The sequence below is a fragment of the Leptomonas pyrrhocoris genome (assembly GCF_001293395.1).
Source record: "Leptomonas pyrrhocoris isolate H10 chromosome Unknown, whole genome shotgun sequence".
In the NCBI taxonomy this organism is placed as follows: Eukaryota; Euglenozoa; class Kinetoplastea; order Trypanosomatida; family Trypanosomatidae; genus Leptomonas; species Leptomonas pyrrhocoris.
Window position 1 is genome coordinate 737,108 of NW_015438369.1, and position 17,858 is coordinate 754,965.

The 17,858-nt window shown below is 55.3% G+C and overlaps 7 protein-coding genes across 7 annotated transcripts; all 7 read left to right on the top strand.

Moving 5' to 3' along the window:
- Window positions 1-458: 458 nt before the first annotated feature.
- On the top strand, window positions 459-890 carry ABB37_06279 (hypothetical protein; the record flags this gene model as incomplete). Its single annotated transcript, XM_015804544.1, has 1 exon — window positions 459-890. One exon carries the CDS (start codon window positions 459-461, stop codon window positions 888-890), a length of 432 nt encoding a protein of 143 aa, XP_015657118.1.
- Window positions 891-1,560: 670 nt separating this feature from the next.
- Window positions 1,561-2,331, top strand: ABB37_06280 (hypothetical protein; the record flags this gene model as incomplete). The annotated part of the gene is made up of 1 exon (XM_015804545.1): window positions 1,561-2,331. The coding sequence occupies one exon, from the start codon at window positions 1,561-1,563 to the stop codon at window positions 2,329-2,331; it is 771 nt and encodes a 256-aa protein (XP_015657119.1).
- A 679-nt stretch (window positions 2,332-3,010) lies between these two features.
- ABB37_06281 (putative mitochondrial paraflagellar rod component, putative (PFC16)) lies at window positions 3,011-3,367 on the top strand (the record flags this gene model as incomplete). Its single annotated transcript, XM_015804546.1, has 1 exon — window positions 3,011-3,367. One exon carries the CDS (start codon window positions 3,011-3,013, stop codon window positions 3,365-3,367), a length of 357 nt encoding a protein of 118 aa, XP_015657120.1.
- Window positions 3,368-4,110: 743 nt separating this feature from the next.
- Window positions 4,111-5,892, top strand: ABB37_06282 (putative chaperone protein DNAj; the record flags this gene model as incomplete). Its single annotated transcript, XM_015804547.1, has 1 exon — window positions 4,111-5,892. One exon carries the CDS (start codon window positions 4,111-4,113, stop codon window positions 5,890-5,892), a length of 1,782 nt encoding a protein of 593 aa, XP_015657121.1.
- Window positions 5,893-6,700: 808 nt separating this feature from the next.
- On the top strand, window positions 6,701-8,755 carry ABB37_06283 (putative gamma-glutamylcysteine synthetase; the record flags this gene model as incomplete). Its single annotated transcript, XM_015804548.1, has 1 exon — window positions 6,701-8,755. One exon carries the CDS (start codon window positions 6,701-6,703, stop codon window positions 8,753-8,755), a length of 2,055 nt encoding a protein of 684 aa, XP_015657122.1.
- A 1,486-nt stretch (window positions 8,756-10,241) lies between these two features.
- On the top strand, window positions 10,242-13,091 carry ABB37_06284 (hypothetical protein; the record flags this gene model as incomplete). Its single annotated transcript, XM_015804549.1, has 1 exon — window positions 10,242-13,091. The coding sequence occupies one exon, from the start codon at window positions 10,242-10,244 to the stop codon at window positions 13,089-13,091; it is 2,850 nt and encodes a 949-aa protein (XP_015657123.1).
- Window positions 13,092-14,391: 1,300 nt separating this feature from the next.
- Window positions 14,392-15,642, top strand: ABB37_06285 (hypothetical protein; the record flags this gene model as incomplete). Its single annotated transcript, XM_015804550.1, has 1 exon — window positions 14,392-15,642. The coding sequence occupies one exon, from the start codon at window positions 14,392-14,394 to the stop codon at window positions 15,640-15,642; it is 1,251 nt and encodes a 416-aa protein (XP_015657124.1).
- Between the last annotated feature and the right edge of the window lie 2,216 nt (window positions 15,643-17,858).

Genomic DNA, 17,858 nt, shown 5'->3' on the forward strand with positions numbered 1-17,858 from the left:
CTTACTACGTAAGCAACCCAGGCACAAGAAGCGTTTGCTGACCCTGTTCTCTCTGTGCTCGCGAGTCAGCTTACCTACGTGCCTTTTTTTCCCGACGACAGGGGCTTCACGTCGGGCGTTTCCACGTGCACATCGGCGTGTGGGGGTACTCCCCTAGGACAATTGTAATTATCACAAAAGAAACCGTCACTGTCGTGTGCTGCCGTTTGCGCTTCTTGACAGTGCCTTTGGCGTTGCTGCGTCGCGGAGCGGGTGCACATCGGTTTTGACCAGCTGTCTTTCGTCTGTTTTGAGTCGCGGGGTCTCTCTGGCACACCACACGGCGCACACACTCGGTTCGTTAGTTTATACAGCGAGCTTCGTTGCGACGCTGAGAGGTTTTCTCTCTGTGGTAGCGTGAGTGTCTGGCTCAGTTGTATTCCTCTTTGCTCCACGGTAGCCTCACCGTTGCCAGCGCGATGGACTCGTTGTACAACTGGAGTGACATGACCAAGATTGGGGTCGCCTTGACGGGTCTTGGCGTCTTCTTCAGCCTCATGGGCGTTGTGATGCTCCTCGACAGCATTCTTCTCACGATGGGTAATGTGTTTTTTGTATCGGGTGTAGCCATGGTGATGGGCCCAGCAAGGTGCAAAACCTTCTTCAGCTCGCGGCAGCGTGCATCTGGCTGCTTCTTCGTGGGCATGCTCTTTGTGCTGTTTCGTTGGTGTTTCATCGGGCTGTGCATCGAGGGCTTCGGCGCGTTGAACTTGTTTGGAAACTTCTTCCCCATGATAGCGCGCGTGTTGGAGTCGATGCCGATCATCGGTCCCATCATGCTGTCGTACCCCTTTCAGAAATTGTTCTCGCTGTTGCACCTCAACGATGGTCGCAACGCGCGTAATGTGTGAGACGGCGTGCCCAACGTCGATTGCCTCGGCGGCGTGCTTGTGCTGCGCATCTGTAGCGGTGGCTCGCCGTTTTTCTCTCTACGACCCTTTCCCGGGTGCCGTGGCATCCTTTTTTTTCTGTTTTTGCGGTTGCGTATTGCCGTGCGCCCTACACTCTGGATTAAAGCGCTACCATGTTTTGTCGCTGCGGAAAAGTGAAGTACGCAGCGTGAAAGAGAGGGAGAGTTGGGAGGCTCGTTTTGGGCTTTCAAGGGAAAAATGCCGATCGTTGTGTCGCTCCTTCTCTCCCCGTGTCCGATCCTCAGCCTTCACAGCTCGACGCTGCTTTGCCCGTCGGGACGCCTCCCAAAACTGTTCATACCGCAACCTCTGTAAAACGGCTCGGCTATTTGATCGGTGCTTTGTATGCCTGCCTTTGTTTTGTTCACGACTGTCAGAGAGGTATGCAGCTACTCGCTAACTGTTTTTTTCTTGTTGAATGCCTTTTAAACCTCTCGTGCTTTCAATCCCCATCTCTTCACTGCAAAACAATCCTGAAATGTGCATCGCAAATCTCTCCCAAAGTGAGCCTCAACAAGGTCGCAAAGAAAGACACGGATCGAGAAGAAGAAAGTAGAACTAGAAGGCACCCTCGCACTTTTCAATTCGCCATTGTGCCGTACTCACCGCCATGACGTCAACATTGGACCCCGATGCGCCTTCGGTGCTCACCAGCGACGTCTACAACAATGCCGAAGTCTCTTTTGCGATGCTGCAGAACAAAGAGAAGCTGATTTCCTTCCTGGACTGCACCACGCTTCTGCGTAGCATGGGAATGAATCCGACCCAAGACGACATGGACAAACTCAAAAAGCTCATGGCCGAGCCGATTGTACGGCTGGAGCAGTGGCGTCGCGAGGACGAGCTCCGGCGAGACAAGGAGCGGCGAAAGGAAGAGGCACGTGAGCGCAAAGGCAAAGGCCGCATGAGCGTCGCAGCAGCCAAAAAGTCGATTGCGGAAAAAGTTGGGGAAGGCGGCGTTAACGAAGCCGTGCCGCCCCTTCCTACACCCGCGGAAGAGATAAAAAACATCGATTGGAACATCTTTATCCACTGCGCGGAGATGGTCTTCCGCGATCGCATGCGCGAGGAGAGCGCCGTGGTCGAGGCACTGAAGGTGTTCGTTGGCAGCTCCGCTGCCGTCATGACGCGTGACCGGCTGATAGAAATTGTAACGACGCAGGGCGACAACGTCCTCACGCCGGCGGAGGTGAAAGTGCTTGTGACGGTATTGCCGGAGAGCTGCCCGGCGAAGGAGCTGGCGGCGCGCATTCAGGGCACCTACGTGGCTCCTACGCAGGAAGAAATCAATGCTGCTACCATGCGCGAAATTGAAGCGCGTCGCCAGCAGGAAGCAGCTGAGAAGGCCAAGGAAGACAACGATCCCTTGAGCGGGTTGTGAGGTGGAAGCAAAGCGCCCACTTCCCTCACCTCGATTTGTGGCGGGTGTACTCGCCGCTTTACACTGCTTTTTGAAGGAGATGGATGACGAAGACGGACGGTTGCATACGGCCGTTTTTGATGTTGCGTCGCGTGTTGTGATGATGCGTTCGATGTACAGAGCCGGATAGACTTCGGCACTCGTAAGTACGTCTATCGAGAGGAGAAGGCGGCGTGAAGTAGACGCGCTTATTCCGCAGACTGCGAAATAATCCAGCGACTATTCGTGCAGCTGACTGCTGGCGAAATGTGGGGAAAGAGAAGGAAAGAAAAGCCTCGTTGGTAAAGCGGCCGGTAAAGCGATGCATCCAATGCACAATGTTCAAATGCGTTTCTGTTCTCTTTGACTAACCATTTCCCTCCATCCGGCTTCCTCCCCCTTCATGACCTCTCTCTCTCTGCGTGTTACGCTTGCCGGCTTACCACGGCGTGTGTGTGTGTGTGTGTTCTCCTCATAAAAGATGCATCTCGAAACAGACGGCACGTTCGCATTATTTTTTGTTTGCTTACCGAGTCAGCTCTTCTACTCGGCCGTAGCGTGAACAATTACTGTTCTTGCAGACGAAACGCTTTCCGGTTTCTCTCCCCCTCTACACAGCCAACGACCCCTCTTTCGATTTATCCTCCCGCCTTCGACGAAAATGTCCGAGATGAACCTAATCGTAAACGTCACGTGCAACCCGCCGGTGATCTCCATTTTTGGCCCCATCAAGGAGAGCACGATCGACCGGCTCAACGAGACCATCCCCAACTCCTGCTCCACCACCAACACTGGCAAGCTGCCATTTGCACTGGTGCGCAAGGAGGACCCGCCGCACTGGCACGGTGAGCTGCGCACGCAGTTTGCCACCGAGGACATCGGCACCTCCGTGCTGTTCGTCTCCATGTTGGACGCACTGGAGGAGGAGGGCACCTGGAAACTGCGAGGAAGCACTACCATGAACCACGACACCGATAAGACGACCTACAAGTTCTTCTTTGTGCGTGGTGTTCATTAACAGCGTGCTGCGACAGATATATATATATATATATGTGTAGGTGTATATATATGTATATTGGTGCGTGTGTTGCCGAGCATCTCCACGTTTGTGGTCGTTGCCACCCGACAAAAGAAGATATTATTTTTTCATAATGTACATAGCATCAATAGGAGAGGATGCGGAACTTGTCCTTCGTAAACCCGTGAGGCAGCGGCAACTCACCGTTTCGCACGGACCCGACGTTTGTTTTTCTGTTTTTCCCTTTCTACTAACATGTCTTTCAAAGCCGAACGGCGCTGGAAATGCTAACGCGAAGAAAAAATGTGTGCTCCTCCGTCACATTGATGTTGATGTACGACTTCACGCGAGGCTTTTTGTGGCGCAGCGAGGTGGAGTGCGAAGTGGTGAGCGAAGCACACCAACGGGTGAATGACAATGAGGACAGGTGCACAACGCATCGCCACGCAGCCTCAGCAATCTGTGCTGATGGGGCAGCTGGGAACCACAATTTCGTTTCGTGATATTATCAGTAAAGACCCGGGTGCTACTTCGATGGACGTGCGCAATACAAATTCCTTTACGGCGAAGCTCCCTTTTTTATTTTATCTTTTTTCTTACTGGACGCTGTTTTTGCATGCATGCATCGACACACGCGTCATCACACATGGCCGTTGTGCACCGCATCTATCACACCCAGACGAACACCCACGTCCAGCTTAAGACACGCGCACGATACGAAGTGAAATAGCCGCCCCTCTGTAATGCAGTTTCGCAAACTTCCGTTCGCCACGCAGATGCTGCTGGATCCGCACGTCACGCTCAGCCCCGCCGTACTCAACGAATGGGACGCTGCCAGTAACGCGTGCACTGACGGTGCGGTGGACGAGGACGTACCGCTCCCTCCGTCTGCTGCGCGGGTGAACACCCACACCAATGCACGCCGCGGCCCAAAGCGGCTGATGGACACCCACGACTTCTTCGCACTGGCAGAGGCACTCGACGTGCTGACCGACGGCCTCAAGGCGAGCACCACAAAAGCCCTTCCGGCACCCTCTCTTTTATCCACCGCAGCAACGTCAGAAGACGCGACGAGCACCACGAACCCGACTTCCTTGCGGTTCCGCGTAGATGAGTTCGATACACGGAGGGACGCCTCGCAGTCGGCCGTGCAGCAGGCCGAGATACGCGAAGCGGCCGCCGCCTTCCGCAGCGCTCACTACAAGGCCGCCTTGGACCAGCTGCTCCACGCGTCGTCGATGTGCATGTCGCACGAACTCACCCCCTCCGTGCTGCACAACATCGCCGTGTGCTACTTTAAACTGGAGCAGTGGGAGCTGTGCGAGTCCGCGACACTGCGAGTGCTGTCAACGGACACGGCGCGCGTCTATCCAAGCCAGCAGCGACTCGCACGCGTCTACATTTGTCAAGGCAACGTGGAAAAGGCACAGCGGCTTGTGGCGACACACAAAGAGGCACCGGAGTGGCGGGACGAGGTGGCAGCGACGAAGGCGTACGGCACTTACAGCAGCTGCTACGCCGCCCATCAGTACGCGCGGGCGCGAGAAAGCTTAGAGACTCTATTGGCTCTGTTTCCGTGCGGAACTCTCGAGGCCACCAAGGCGCGGCTTCTGTCACTGGATAACGCAGGAGCCGCAAGCCACTACGCCCACGAACGAGCGCGCCTGTACCCTTACTCTACCGAAATGCATCTCGCTGCCTGGGAGCTCATCTTCCATGTGGCGACGTCCGCGGCAGACCTCGACAGCCTTCTTGCTGAGATGCAACACGCCGCTGTGGGCACAACGGAACTGCGTTTCCGCCTCCTGCAGACGCACGTTGCTCGCTGCCGCGATGCCGTGAACAGGCTCACCAGTCTCGCGCAGACGAAGAGGTGGGCTGACGTGGTGGCCTGCGCAAGCGAAGTCCTGCAGGAGCCTTTTGTGTCGGATGGCGTGAAGGGAATGATCTACCACGACCGCGCCCGTGCCCGCGTGCAATTGGGATACGGCTGGTACGAGGCGTTGGATGATGCCCACCGTGCGCTGTCCTACACGGAGAAGCCAGACTTGCGTGCGCGCATACTACTTCTCGTGGCGCGGTGCGAGGAGGCATTGGGACGCTGGCAAGATGCCGTGGACCACGCAGAGGAGAGCCTCGGCCTGCTGCGGGATCCCTCGACAGCGGCGTACGCGCGGACGCTGAAGCAGCGCCGTGCGCAAGAGCAAAAACAGACGCCCGCGTCTGCCGCTCAGGGACCGTCGGGATCTCCGTCCTCTTCGTCCCCCCCGCCGCCACCACCGCCACCAGGTGGGAGAACGCGGCAGCCGTCGCACACGGCGCCGTCACTCGATGTATACTATCAAACGCTCTCCCTCCCCAGTGGAACTGATGCGACGGAGGTGCGCAAGTCGTATCGCGCCATGGCCATGAAGTGGCACCCCGACCGCTGGTGCGGCGCCGCGCCAGCAGAGATACAGCTGGCGGAGACTCGGTTCAAGGCGGTCCAAGACGCCTACGAGAAACTAATGCAGAGCTTTTCTTGAACGCGCTTTTTTCCTTTGAGTTTTGCGCTTTTCCGCTCTTCCGTGGTTGAGGTCCATCCACAACGTGTTCAAGAAAATTCAAAGTCCCGCATGTTTTGTTTTTCCCCATTTACACAAGTAGGCCTCCGTGGATGTGATGCGACCTCAAAATGTGTGCCTGCGCTGAAGGTGCTTCTTGGCGGCATAATGTTTAATACGCCTGGAGTAGTATTTGAATAGAGAGATACCAGCTGTACCGTGGACAACGATGCGCATCTTCTCTCTCTCTCTCTCTGATGTCTCTTCTGAACCGCCTTCCCCTCCCGTGTTTTGAAATCTTGTTGCAGTTCCACTCAGCGTTCTTACGTTTGTCGGAGCGCTTCCATCAACTCCTATATACTTCACAACTACTGTCATTATTATTTTCTATTTTCATCTCTCCCATCCACATTTAATTATTGCTGTCCTCTTTCTCTACCTTCGCCCTCCTCACCGTGCCATCTGCATACATATTTAAAGGCAAAGAAAAAGCTACAACCACGATCTCATTCACCTGCGCTTTCGTAGAGCCAAGATCGTTTGTATTTCCCTGAGCTCTCTCCGTGTGTTTCAGTGTGACCGTTGGACTACCACGGTTACTATTATTATTATTATTGCTGGTGGTTCTACTTTTTATCATTATTTACCCTTTATTATATTATTGAAACGGAAGGAATATCTGTTCGCCCGCGTCAAACGCTTTCCCTTTGTTTCTTAAGCTACCATCTGAAACATCATCTTTCTTGTTGTCATCGCTTTTGTTCACTTGCTGTAGGACCCCAAAGAAACAATGGGTCTCCTCACGACTGGCGGTGAGCCGATGCGGTGGGGCACCGACGCGAACACCAAGGCCATCCCGCACGTCAGCGCACACGGCATCCAGCAATTTCTCAACGTGTACAGAAGTAAGAAGGACTGCAAAGGGATGCCATTTTTCTGGGGTGAGGAGCTCGAGCATCAGTTGATTCACGTACGCGACAACACCGTCACTCTCTGCCTCGAGGGCGCTGAGGTGATGGCGCGGCTGTCGGCGCGAGCGGACAACAACGCCATCTGGCACCCCGAGTACGGCAGCTTCATGGTCGAGAGCACGCCGGCTGAACCTTACAATTTGACCTTGGAGAGTCTGGACGCCGTGGAGCACAACATCGAGGCCCGCTACGATCTGATCGACAAGGAGACGCCGCCGGGCGTGGTGGGCACCACCTTCGTCACCTTCCCGCTGATGGGCCAGGGCGACTTTGCGGATTCCGAAGACAAGAGCTCGCCTTACTCGCAGTCTTTGTTTGTGCCGGACGCGTGCATCAACCGCAGCCACCCGCGCTTTGCGAATCTGACTGCAAATATTCGTCTGCGCCGCGGCCGCAAGGTGTGCATTCAGGTCCCGCTGTACATGGACACGTACACGATGGAGCGCACCGTGGACCGCCGCCTCAACATCGACAAGAGTCCGCGCAACAAAGACATCGACTGTGGCGTGAAGGACGACAAAAAGAAGAAAACGAGCAAATTTGGCTCCGACACGACGACGCCAATCTCCGCCAGCCCGATCGACCCACGCGAAAAGGAGTACCCGGCGAAGGAGGCGCTGAAGCACCTGTTCACGCCGGCGACGCTCTACTACTACGCCCAGTACTTCACCCCGCAGCAGCGCGAGCACGTGCAGGAGCGCTACAACGCTTGCCCGTGTCCGGTACCCTCGGTGAGTCACCCCTGCATCTACATGGACTGCATGGCGTTTGGTATGGGCGACAGCTGCCTGCAGGTCACCATGCAGCTCGACAACATACACGAGGCTCGTCACGTCTACGACCAACTAGCCATTCTGTGCCCTGCCTTTCTCGCGCTTAGTTCCGCAACGCCTTTTCAGAAGGGGCTGCTGTGCGACTCGGACGTGCGCTGGCTGACCATCGCCTCCGCCGTGGACGACCGCCGCGTCGAGGAGGTCCCGCGCATCCTCAAGTCTCGCTACGACTCCATCTCCGTCTTCCTCAGCGACACCACGCCCCACCTGGAGGAGTTCAATGACTCGAAGATTGAGATTAATCATCCGTACTACGAGGTACTGATGGAGGCGGGGGTGGATTCCCGACTGGCGCAGCACATCGCCTACCTCTTCATTCGCGACCCCCTCGTGTTGTACGACAAGATGATCGACATCGACGACACGACGCACACGGAGCACTTCGAAAACATTCAGTCAACCAACTGGCAGACGGTGCGCTTCAAGCCGCCGCCGATGGGCAGTGACATTGGCTGGCGTGTCGAGTTCCGTGTGATGGACATCCAACCGACCCCGTTCGAGAACTCCGCCTTCGCCGTCTTCATTCCTCTTTTGACCAAGGCTATCATCATGTACAAACCGGTGTTCTACACAAAGATTTCCACTGTGGACGAAAACATGGGCCGTGCTCACCACATCAACCCTTGCGATCACGAGTACGTCATGCGCAGAGACATCTTCGCCGAAACCGCCACCGCAGACGTCGCCGAAACGGCCAAGATGAGCATCGATGAGATCTTCAACGGTAAGGAAGGCGGCTTTTACGGTCTTATCCCCTTGGTGCGGCGCTTCCTGAACGATGAAAAGATGCAGTCGCCGCAGATCGAGTCGTACCTGAAATTCCTGTCCATGCGCGCTTCCAAACGCATCCCTACCGCAGCGCAGTACATGCGGATGTTCGTGATGGAGCACCCCGACTATCAGCACGACTCGCGTCTCAGCGGCACCATCGCCCGTGACCTCGTGAAGCACATGCACGACCTCGCGGCGCGCAAGATCCACGATGATGCTTACCTGCCGATGAGCGCCTTCAAAGCACACAAGCGGGAGCGCAGCGCATAATGGGTAGAAGGATGATTCTCAAAGGTGAGGCGCGGCGCACGTCTCGTCCCCTCTGTTGACCGCTTTGGCTTACCGTGATCATGACGGGTGCATCATCACGGCACGACCCAATGGCCACGTAAGTATGCGTGTGGTTACTCCTGCTGGTACCCATACGATTCCGTGCGTTGAGCATTTCTGGGGGTGTCTCAGGAGAAGCACGCGCGAGGCTTCCGAATAGCGTCTGCTCGCTCTTTTTGTGGGTTTTGTGCGGGGCGATGTCGCGTTGCTCCTTGGCTGTGTTGGAGGCGAGCGGAGAGGTTGAGGGGAAGTCGTGGGCGTTGAACCGTTGCGCTTTTTGTTTCTTCTTCGCGGTGACGGTTGTTGGATGGAAAATGGAGGGATCTCCGATTATATGTGTTTTCTATGAGTGCGTAGAGGCGGATGCGTATGCGCATTTTGTAAGAGGAGGAGGAAGCGGATGTCGCAGCAACGGAAGAAAGGGTATGAGTTCTCTTCCATTCCGACCTCTCCCAACTCTGCGCACTTCACGGACGTCACTCTTCTTTGCTCCCCTATCGCGAACACAAGCACCATGACTTTATTATTATTATTATTATTACTATTATTACTATTATGTTTCGTTCGTTCACGGTTTTTATTACTTACACGCCAAGCACTTCGCGTCCCGATGCCATACATCAGCGCTGACTTGCCAGCAGTTCTTCCTTTGCACATTCGCGTCTGTTTAGGTGTAATACTGCAATGTCTCTCTGCGTTTTATTGGTTGCACCGAGATGAGAGTATTCCGTTTAAATGTATTCTCTTTGCTGCATTCTTTTTTTACCTTCTCACCGGCAATCTTCGTTGTTGCGCTCTTTCATCGTCTTCGCACATCATTCTTTTCTCTTCTTTGTTCGTGTGCCGGTAGGCTCCGACGTTATCAACAAGGCGCGCTGCTTGTAAGAAGAGGAAATGCGTAGACGATGCACAAGACGTGAGTGTGTTGACGGGGAGTGTTCTTTTGGAATTGTTGCAGACATCAACTGTATGGAAGGATTTATCTGGCATGTGCAATTACCTGATGGCGAACGTAAACGGGCAAAAAACGATTACTGAAACGGGTGCAAGCTGCTCGCAGATCCACCAAGACCAAAAGTACACGGTCTCAATAACGGCGACATTTAGAGCAGCACTGTAGGCCTTCCATGCGCGTTGTTGCAGGCTACCATGGTTCTGCATTGCTTTGCTCTTGTACGAGTTCATTTGCTTGGACAGCAACGAGCGAATCAGTGAAGCGTTTTCCAACGAGTGGATCCTTCACGCGAAAGAATGTAAGTTGTGACGTCTGCCTTAGCGAGTGACCCATCCTACCTCTCTCGCGTTCTTTCTCATTATTCGCAACGGTGCACGGCGGTAATGTCTCCTTATTTTCACACACCTGTATCTCCTCTGACCTGCCCAGAGAAGCATCACCGTAGAACCCTCGTCTCCATTTTGAAGCGCAATGTCGCAAGGTCGCCGTGATAACCAAACGCTACCGCGCTTAGGCGGTGCCACCGCCTCCACCCACACACGCGATGCGATCCGTACGTACGGCGCGGCCGACAAGCGAGCTGCCGCCCCTCTCACCAACGAATGGACGAGCATTGCTACGCTGCGTCGTGTCTACGCACCGTCGGCGCCTATGGATGTAACGCAGAAACTCAGTAAGCGACGGACCGGCCGCCACCATCACCTCGTCCCTCTTGACGCGCGCGACTCCGCCAAGCGACGCGACGACACGGATGCGCAGCGTTTCATGGCAGCCGTGGAGGAGTCGCAGCGGACGGCGATCAAGTTCGAGGAACACCGGCACCGCCTGCATGTACTAAACCGGCGCTTTGCGCAGGAGCGGCTGGTGGAGTCAGCGCCGCACCCCCCGACTCTCTACGCCGAGTGCGTCGAAGAGCCACGTGAAGTGAATCGCTCTGACGCCTCTCCGGAGCGGCCCTTGATCGACGAGCTGAAGGCACCCACGCCTGTCAAGCCGTCCGTGCCCAACATCCGTCCTCAGCGCGAGCTCATGTCAGCGCACGTGGTGGATGGCGTTCTGCAGTCATGCTTTGAGGAGCGGCGCGACGGTGGCCGTACAAGCGTGTCCTTACCGCACCTCGCAGCGGAGGAGGAGCAACCTCCCCCGCTGAGTGCCGTAGAAGAAGGCCCACCTAGTGATAGTGCCGTGCCCACGGATGCAACGAAGCTGCGACGGCTGCGCCATGATCTCTCCGCTATGCTGCTCGACGCGTGGTGTGCGGACATTGGGACAGACACATCGCGGAAGGGAGTCGCCGCAGAGGAGGTGGCCGTGCTGCGCGAGATGTCAGAGGAGCCCCCGCACACCCCACTCAGAAGCCAGCACAGTGACGCTGACTTGGTCGCTTCTGAGACGGTGGAGCACAGCGATGACGACCTAAAGCGCGCTGGCGAGGCGGAGGTTTCATACCTGGTCGACGACGCCCTTCAGGCGTCCGAGGCGATGCCATCGTCGCGTCCGCTGCATCCCACCGCATCGGAGTCGCCGACTAAACAGTCCAGTCCCCCTCCCGTTGCGACGCATGCCGAGGAGGAAGTGGCGGCGGAGGAGGTGGACAATGCACTCCACGATGCTGGCGCTGGCAAGGATACGGTGGACGACGGGGCGTTGTGTCGTGCTCGCCGAGAGGAAGCCGCTGCTTTGGTTTCCGAGGCCATTGAATCCCGCGACAGCGAGCTGCCCGCGCTGCAATCGCACGCGGAAGAGGCACCGGCAAGCCCGGAGGAAGAGAAGGAGGCTGATGCGCTGCACTCCATGGAGGCAGAGCTCCCGCGGCTTGTGGACTACGCGACGGAGCCTCCTGCGGAAGCTGAAGAGCGTCCCGATGAGAGAGCTGACCTGCGTGAAGCGCGTCGTAAGAAGGCTGCTTCATGGGTCGCATGTGTGTTCTCTCCAAGCCCAAGCACCGGACAGGAAACACCGGAGGCGCCCCACGAAGCAGAGGTCAGCAGCGCGAGCAACAAGTCGGCGGCCCCGTCTGCGCTGCACGCTTCCGAAGCGCAGCTGCCATGCGCACAGCACGCGACCGACGGCGAGCGCCACGGCGTCGCCCAAGCCGGTGAAAACGCGACAGTGCACGCCAGCACCGACAGGGACGTTCTGCACTCGACCCAACTCGCCGAGGCCGGGGCACAGATGGACGATGCACTTCAGCATCGCCGCCGTGAAGCAGCGGCACGAGAGGCACCCGCGGAGGAGCTGAATCAGTTGCACTCGCTCGAGGCGGAGGTCGCTAGCTTGCACGCCACCGCATCGGAGTCGCCGACTAAACAGTCCAGTCCCCCTCCCGTTGCGACGCATGCCGAGGAGGAAGTGGCGGCGGAGGAGGTGGACAATGCACTCCACGATGCTGGCGCTGGCAAGGATACGGTGGACGACGGGGCGTTGTGTCGTGCTCGCCGAGAGGAAGCCGCTGCTTTGGTTTCCGAGGCCATTGAATCCCGCGACAGCGAGCTGCCCGCGCTGCAATCGCACGCGGAAGAGGCACCGGCAAGCCCGGAGGAAGAGAAGGAGGCTGATGCGCTGCACTCCATGGAGGCAGAGCTCCCGCGGCTTGTGGACTACGCGACGGAGCCTCCTGCGGAAGCTGAAGAGCGTCCCGATGAGAGAGCTGACCTGCGTGAAGCGCGTCGTAAGAAGGCTGCTTCATGGGTCGCATGTGTGTTCTCTCCAAGCCCAAGCACCGGACAGGAAACACCGGAGGCGCCCCACGAAGCAGAGGTCAGCAGCGCGAGCAACAAGTCGGCGGCCCCGTCTGCGCTGCACGCTTCCGAAGCGCAGCTGCCATGCGCACAGCACGCGACCGACGGCGAGCGCCACGGCGTCGCCCAAGCCGGTGAAAACGCGACAGTGCACGCCAGCACCGACAGGGACGTTCTGCACTCGACCCAACTCGCCGAGGCCGGGGCACAGATGGACGATGCACTTCAGCATCGCCGCCGTGAAGCAGCGGCACGAGAGGCACCCGCGGAGGAGCTGAATCAGTTGCACTCGCTCGAGGCGGAGGTCGCTAGCTTGCACGCCACCGCATCGGAACTGCCGCTCGCAGTGGAGTCAGCGTCTTATTGGGAGACTCCCTCCAACTTGTACGCCATGCAAAGAGGAATGGCGGCCATGTGGGTCAGTAGCGTCATGTCAGCTGCTCGCCGTGGAGCGCCGAGCGATGTGAAGCAGGAGAAAATACAGAAAGTGGATGCGCCCGCGGGGAACAAGGCGATGTCAGCGTTCGAGGATACAAGTATGCGCAGCGCATCCGCCCCACCGCCGCAGGGGAATGTGTGACAAGCGCGATTGCCGATGATCGGCGAGTTGGTGGATTCACTCTTCTTCCCCTAAGGCGTTTTCCACGCCCCGACAAGTGAGGACCGCCTTCCCTGCGTCGCTCTTGCTTCGCTTGAGCATGACCCGCTGCGCGCCGCATCGATGGCCACCGCAGCCGCTGCGCATAGCGCTCCACAGCCGTCGCAGCCAGACAGTGAGGATGTATACGCCTAAGGTCGTGCGCTGGCGCACTGCCTCGCAAACGACACATGCGAGACGCATCGACCGTAAACCGCCGCACACCGCGCCTCGTGCGCAGCACTGTCAGCTAGGTCTCCGTGAGGCGCGGCTGAAAGAAGCTGCGATGTTTATTAACTCCTTTATGTGAAATAGTTGAACGATGTACACTGAGGATTTCATAGGTCTATTCTCCTTTTCTTGTTTTTCCAGTTGTTACAACAAAAGTCATTCATTTTTTTGTCTCTTTCCTTTTTCGCATGCTGTTCGACAGGTCATCCATGAATACACTGATACCTGTTACCTGTTATTTTTCTTTTTTCCCTTTTCCGTTCGTTCACAAGGGCACAAAGCGAGGTGCGAATACGATTGTACATAATGGTACGCCGAGCACTAGTCCTCACTTGTAGCGGGGCTACCTTTGTTTGTATTACAGTAATTCAGGGTCTCCCCAAAGCCGTAGGAGGCATACATAAACGCGGTATTAATGGGCTGATAGCAAGAGGAGTTACCGTTCTGTCTGTCGAACTGTTCACAAACACTACCTCTCTCACCTCCTAATTGTGTTATGGAAGCTCACTAGTTTCCTCTTCCTCTGTCGTGTAATAGTTTTTCTCTTTCGTTTGTGGTCTTCATCACGATTGTATTTTGTTTTTTAAAGAGAACATTCGCTGTAAACAGTGCTGACGCTTCAGCCAGCACGTGAACGTATTGACTACTGAACTGTTTTAATGCGCCTTTGTTTGAGACAGCTTGACAGACGATACTCGTACAGTAGGGTCGAGTTTTGCTTAGCCGCGCCGGAGAGCGAAATCATCGAAGGGCAATTGATGATCTGCGTTCGGGTGTCTCCTCTTCAGTGCTCCCTTTGTTACACGCCTCGTCCTCGCGTGCGAGTGAACGGCTGTGGCGCGGTGCTTCTCTTTGCGGTGTGTTCTTACCTGTCGTTTTCTCTCTTCTGTCCGCCCCTCTTCTTTTTCGTTCTCAGTTTTCTCCTGGTAGGCGAGTTCAACTCTAACACGCACACAAACAGGTGCGGTCTCTCGAGAAACACCGTACAGACGGAACGACTGATTTCGCGAAGATGCAGCTTAAGGGTCACATTGAAGACTTTCATGCGTCACTCTCCTGCGATTCAACTGGTAACGCTCGCACAGCGCTGGGGCGGCTACTAATGGACGGCATTGCTCAGATAATGAGCTTCATGCCTCCACAGTCCATCACTCGCAGTATTCACACACTGAGTGCCGTGTGTCCACAGATGAGACTGGACGCGGAGACGCTGAGGATCTACCGTTACGTTGATGAGAGCTACGGCGCAGTGGTGGTTAGCGACAACCAGCTGGTCTACGGAATCACAGAGATGAGGAACAGGCAAGCCCCTCCGACGTTTGCGCAGTCACTGTGGTGGGCGGATTGGTGCGGTCTGCCACTGAGTGTCGTTGTCGCCAACGCACGCAGCGACGTACTGGCACTTCTAACGGAGAGTGATAGAGACCGTGTGGAGGAGCTGATCGTCTACGTCTTTTCAGAGGTTGTGTGTGCGCAAGACAGCGCATCAGAGTGCGACGGTCGGTGCAGCACAGTTCTCTGTGCGCTTTCGACGTTTCCACGTCTGACCAAACTGCGGATTAGCGGCTTTCGATGTACTTATGGGTCTCGAGCTACAGATGACCTGAGTCGCGTGCTACGTGTTGCAGCGAAGATGCCGATCAGCGAGATCCGCATTTCGTTCTTTATAAACCTGTCTGACCTCTCTGCGCTGGCGGGATCGCAGCACCTTCAACGTCTGACAGTCACTTACTGTGGAATACGGTCCGTAAAAGATTTGGTGAGCTGTTCGATGCTCGAAGAGCTCGACATCTCCGAAAATCGTCAGCTGCAGAGTGTTTCGGAGCTCGCCGACGCACCACGTCTCAAAACTCTAGTCGCAAGGCATTGTGACATAAAGAACTTAAACGGCCTCGGCAACTTCCCCCACCTCATCAATCTTGACGTGTCACGCAACGTGTTTTTAAACAATCTTCGCGGCCTCGCGGGCGCACCGTGGCTTCGGGTTATGAAAGCGAACTATTGTACTCTACTGCGCTGCATCGACGGGCTCGGCAGCTGCCACGAACTTACGGATCTCGAGATCCGCGAAAACTTGGCATTGAAAGAGCTGGGTGGCCTTGCTGGTGCGTGGTCACTTCGGCGAATCGATGCATTACATTGTAATCTGCGCAGTGTAGAGGGGCTCGACCGCTGCCCGCGACTTGCTACGATCGAACTGAATGCGGACATCAAGTTAAAAGGAATCCCTGGCCTTGCCGGATGTATCCGTTTGAAATGTTAAGGCCTACGGGGTACAACGGTTGGAGGCATTCATTTTACCAACTCCTCCGTGAAGATACGACAAAAACTACCGCTTTGCTGGGTCACGACGGCCGGTGCAAAGATTATCTCCAGGTGATCCTTTTCATGTTCGTTTTGCACACCGGTGCGTTTCCCAGCAGCATCTGTGGCCAACCACTCCTTGTCCTGTCATCTAGTTTCATTCAAGCGTGTTGCCTGCATCATCTACACGTGCAGAGTGTGCGTGATACTTCTTTTAGCCTTTTTTGATTGTGTATTTGCTGTCAGCGTACCTCGCAGCTAGAGTTGTGGCTTTTGTCGCGACGGTGTGTTTTGAAAGCGCAACTGCATGGACTATGCCGATTGAAAGAATAAATCTGGGTAGTTACCGCGGTTCGCAGAGGCTTTCTCTTTTAACTCTCCCACTGCTGTATAAAACGGTATCTGTCAAACTTGTCGAGCTTCTAGTCTCGGCTTTCCCACTCTTTATTTTTGTACCCGGTGGCGCAGCGGAGCTGACTCAGCACCGTCGCGACACTCGTAAATGGGCGGGCTGCGCCTCCAAAACAATAATAATGCTCTTCTTTTTGCGGGCTCATATTTACTTTTGAGCTCTTTTTTTTTTGTAAGTGTTGGCTCGATCGATGCCGTACCCCTCTTTTTCCTTTCGTGGCTTCGAGGCGTTTCAGGGCGTACAGGTCCTTCGAACTGTCGCTTCTAAACCGCATAATGTCCCATTACTCCGGGTTGATTGCAACAATCCCCTTCTTCTTTTTGTATGCGTCGGTGGGCAACGACAGGGAGAAGAGCGTCTCTTTGGTACTGCCCGCTGCGCAAAACCCCACGCTCGAATTCATCTGTCCTTTGATTTCTTGCCCATTGTACGTGAAAGGTGTCTGAACTAAGGCAATAATAACACCACCCCCAGAGAGTGTTGAACATGATGGAACAGCGGAAGGAGGCCATACGGGAGGCTCTCCCAAGTGCGCAAGCAACGCAGCAAGTTTGTATTGCAAGGAGATAGTGCCCTGCAGTGACGTTTCATCTGCAACGTTACAGCGTGTAAGGGACAGCGGTTGGTACTGCTGAATTGCTGGTAATGTCACCTTTCTCGTCATTCTTTACACAATGCTGTCTCCCCGCTCTTCTCTCGTCCAATCTTTGTCTCTTTTCGTCTTGTCTTACGTGCATTTGGTCCTTAGAGCAAACTGCCTTCACGAGTGCTTCGATCACAGATGAAGGACGTAGCGGACCGTGCTGCTTCTCAAGCGGCATAATAGCTGAACACTTTCTGTTCCCAGGTACTTCCACCGATGCGTGTGCTTCGTCGAAAGGGAATGAAGTGAGGCAGCGCTTCGAATCCACAGATGAGCTGTCACCGTCACCTACAACGGCTGTTGAGCACGATTGACACGGTGCTACAACGGCAACAGTGTCCTTTCTTTGCCACGTTAACAAGCAGCGGATTAGAGCCATGCGATCATCGAGCAACTCTGCTCTCCCGGTACTGTGAGTTATTATTGTCCCAGTTGCTGAGAGCTGCCTAAGGGGGGATAAGTGTGGTGCCACATAAGGGGATGGTAGATGAAAGGAAAAGCGGACTCCTGCGCATCGAAGTGCATTGCGTTAGAAAATGGTGGAAACCAGACAGAAGTGACTCGAGCATGCCGAGTGCAGCGTCGCCGTTGTATCACAGCTCTTTCCTTTCTATATTACTTGGTAGTGGATTGTCACTGCCGCAGTCTGAGCGCTGCTTTGCATCCTCTGAAGAACAGAGCAAGAAGAAGAGGGTGGAGTACGGTCATTCTTTGGCCAGCATGTGAGTCGATGCAAGAACACCCAGGGGCCTTTTTTACCGTCTTTATGATCCGCTTTGCAAAACGCAACGCTTGATTGGTTGAAAGAAGAACGGTCTGTTGTAACGTTGCCAGCCTTCCTCTATTTAGCAAGAGAGAAGACCAGAACGGTTGACCTTCCGAGACTTGAAATCTTAAGAAGAAAAATAAACATCTGAAGTGAGGTGTTTGATACGGAGAGAGAAGGAGGTGACGATAATTGATAGCAGGCATTTGTGATCAAAGAGGAGGGAAGCGGAAGAAAAACAAGATGTACGGGACCACACAAGAGAAGAACAGCTACATATAACTGTAAAAGGAAAGAAGATGCGACTGAGAAAACGGAGTGGAAAGAGGGAGAAGAAATTGAGATAAAGGCGCG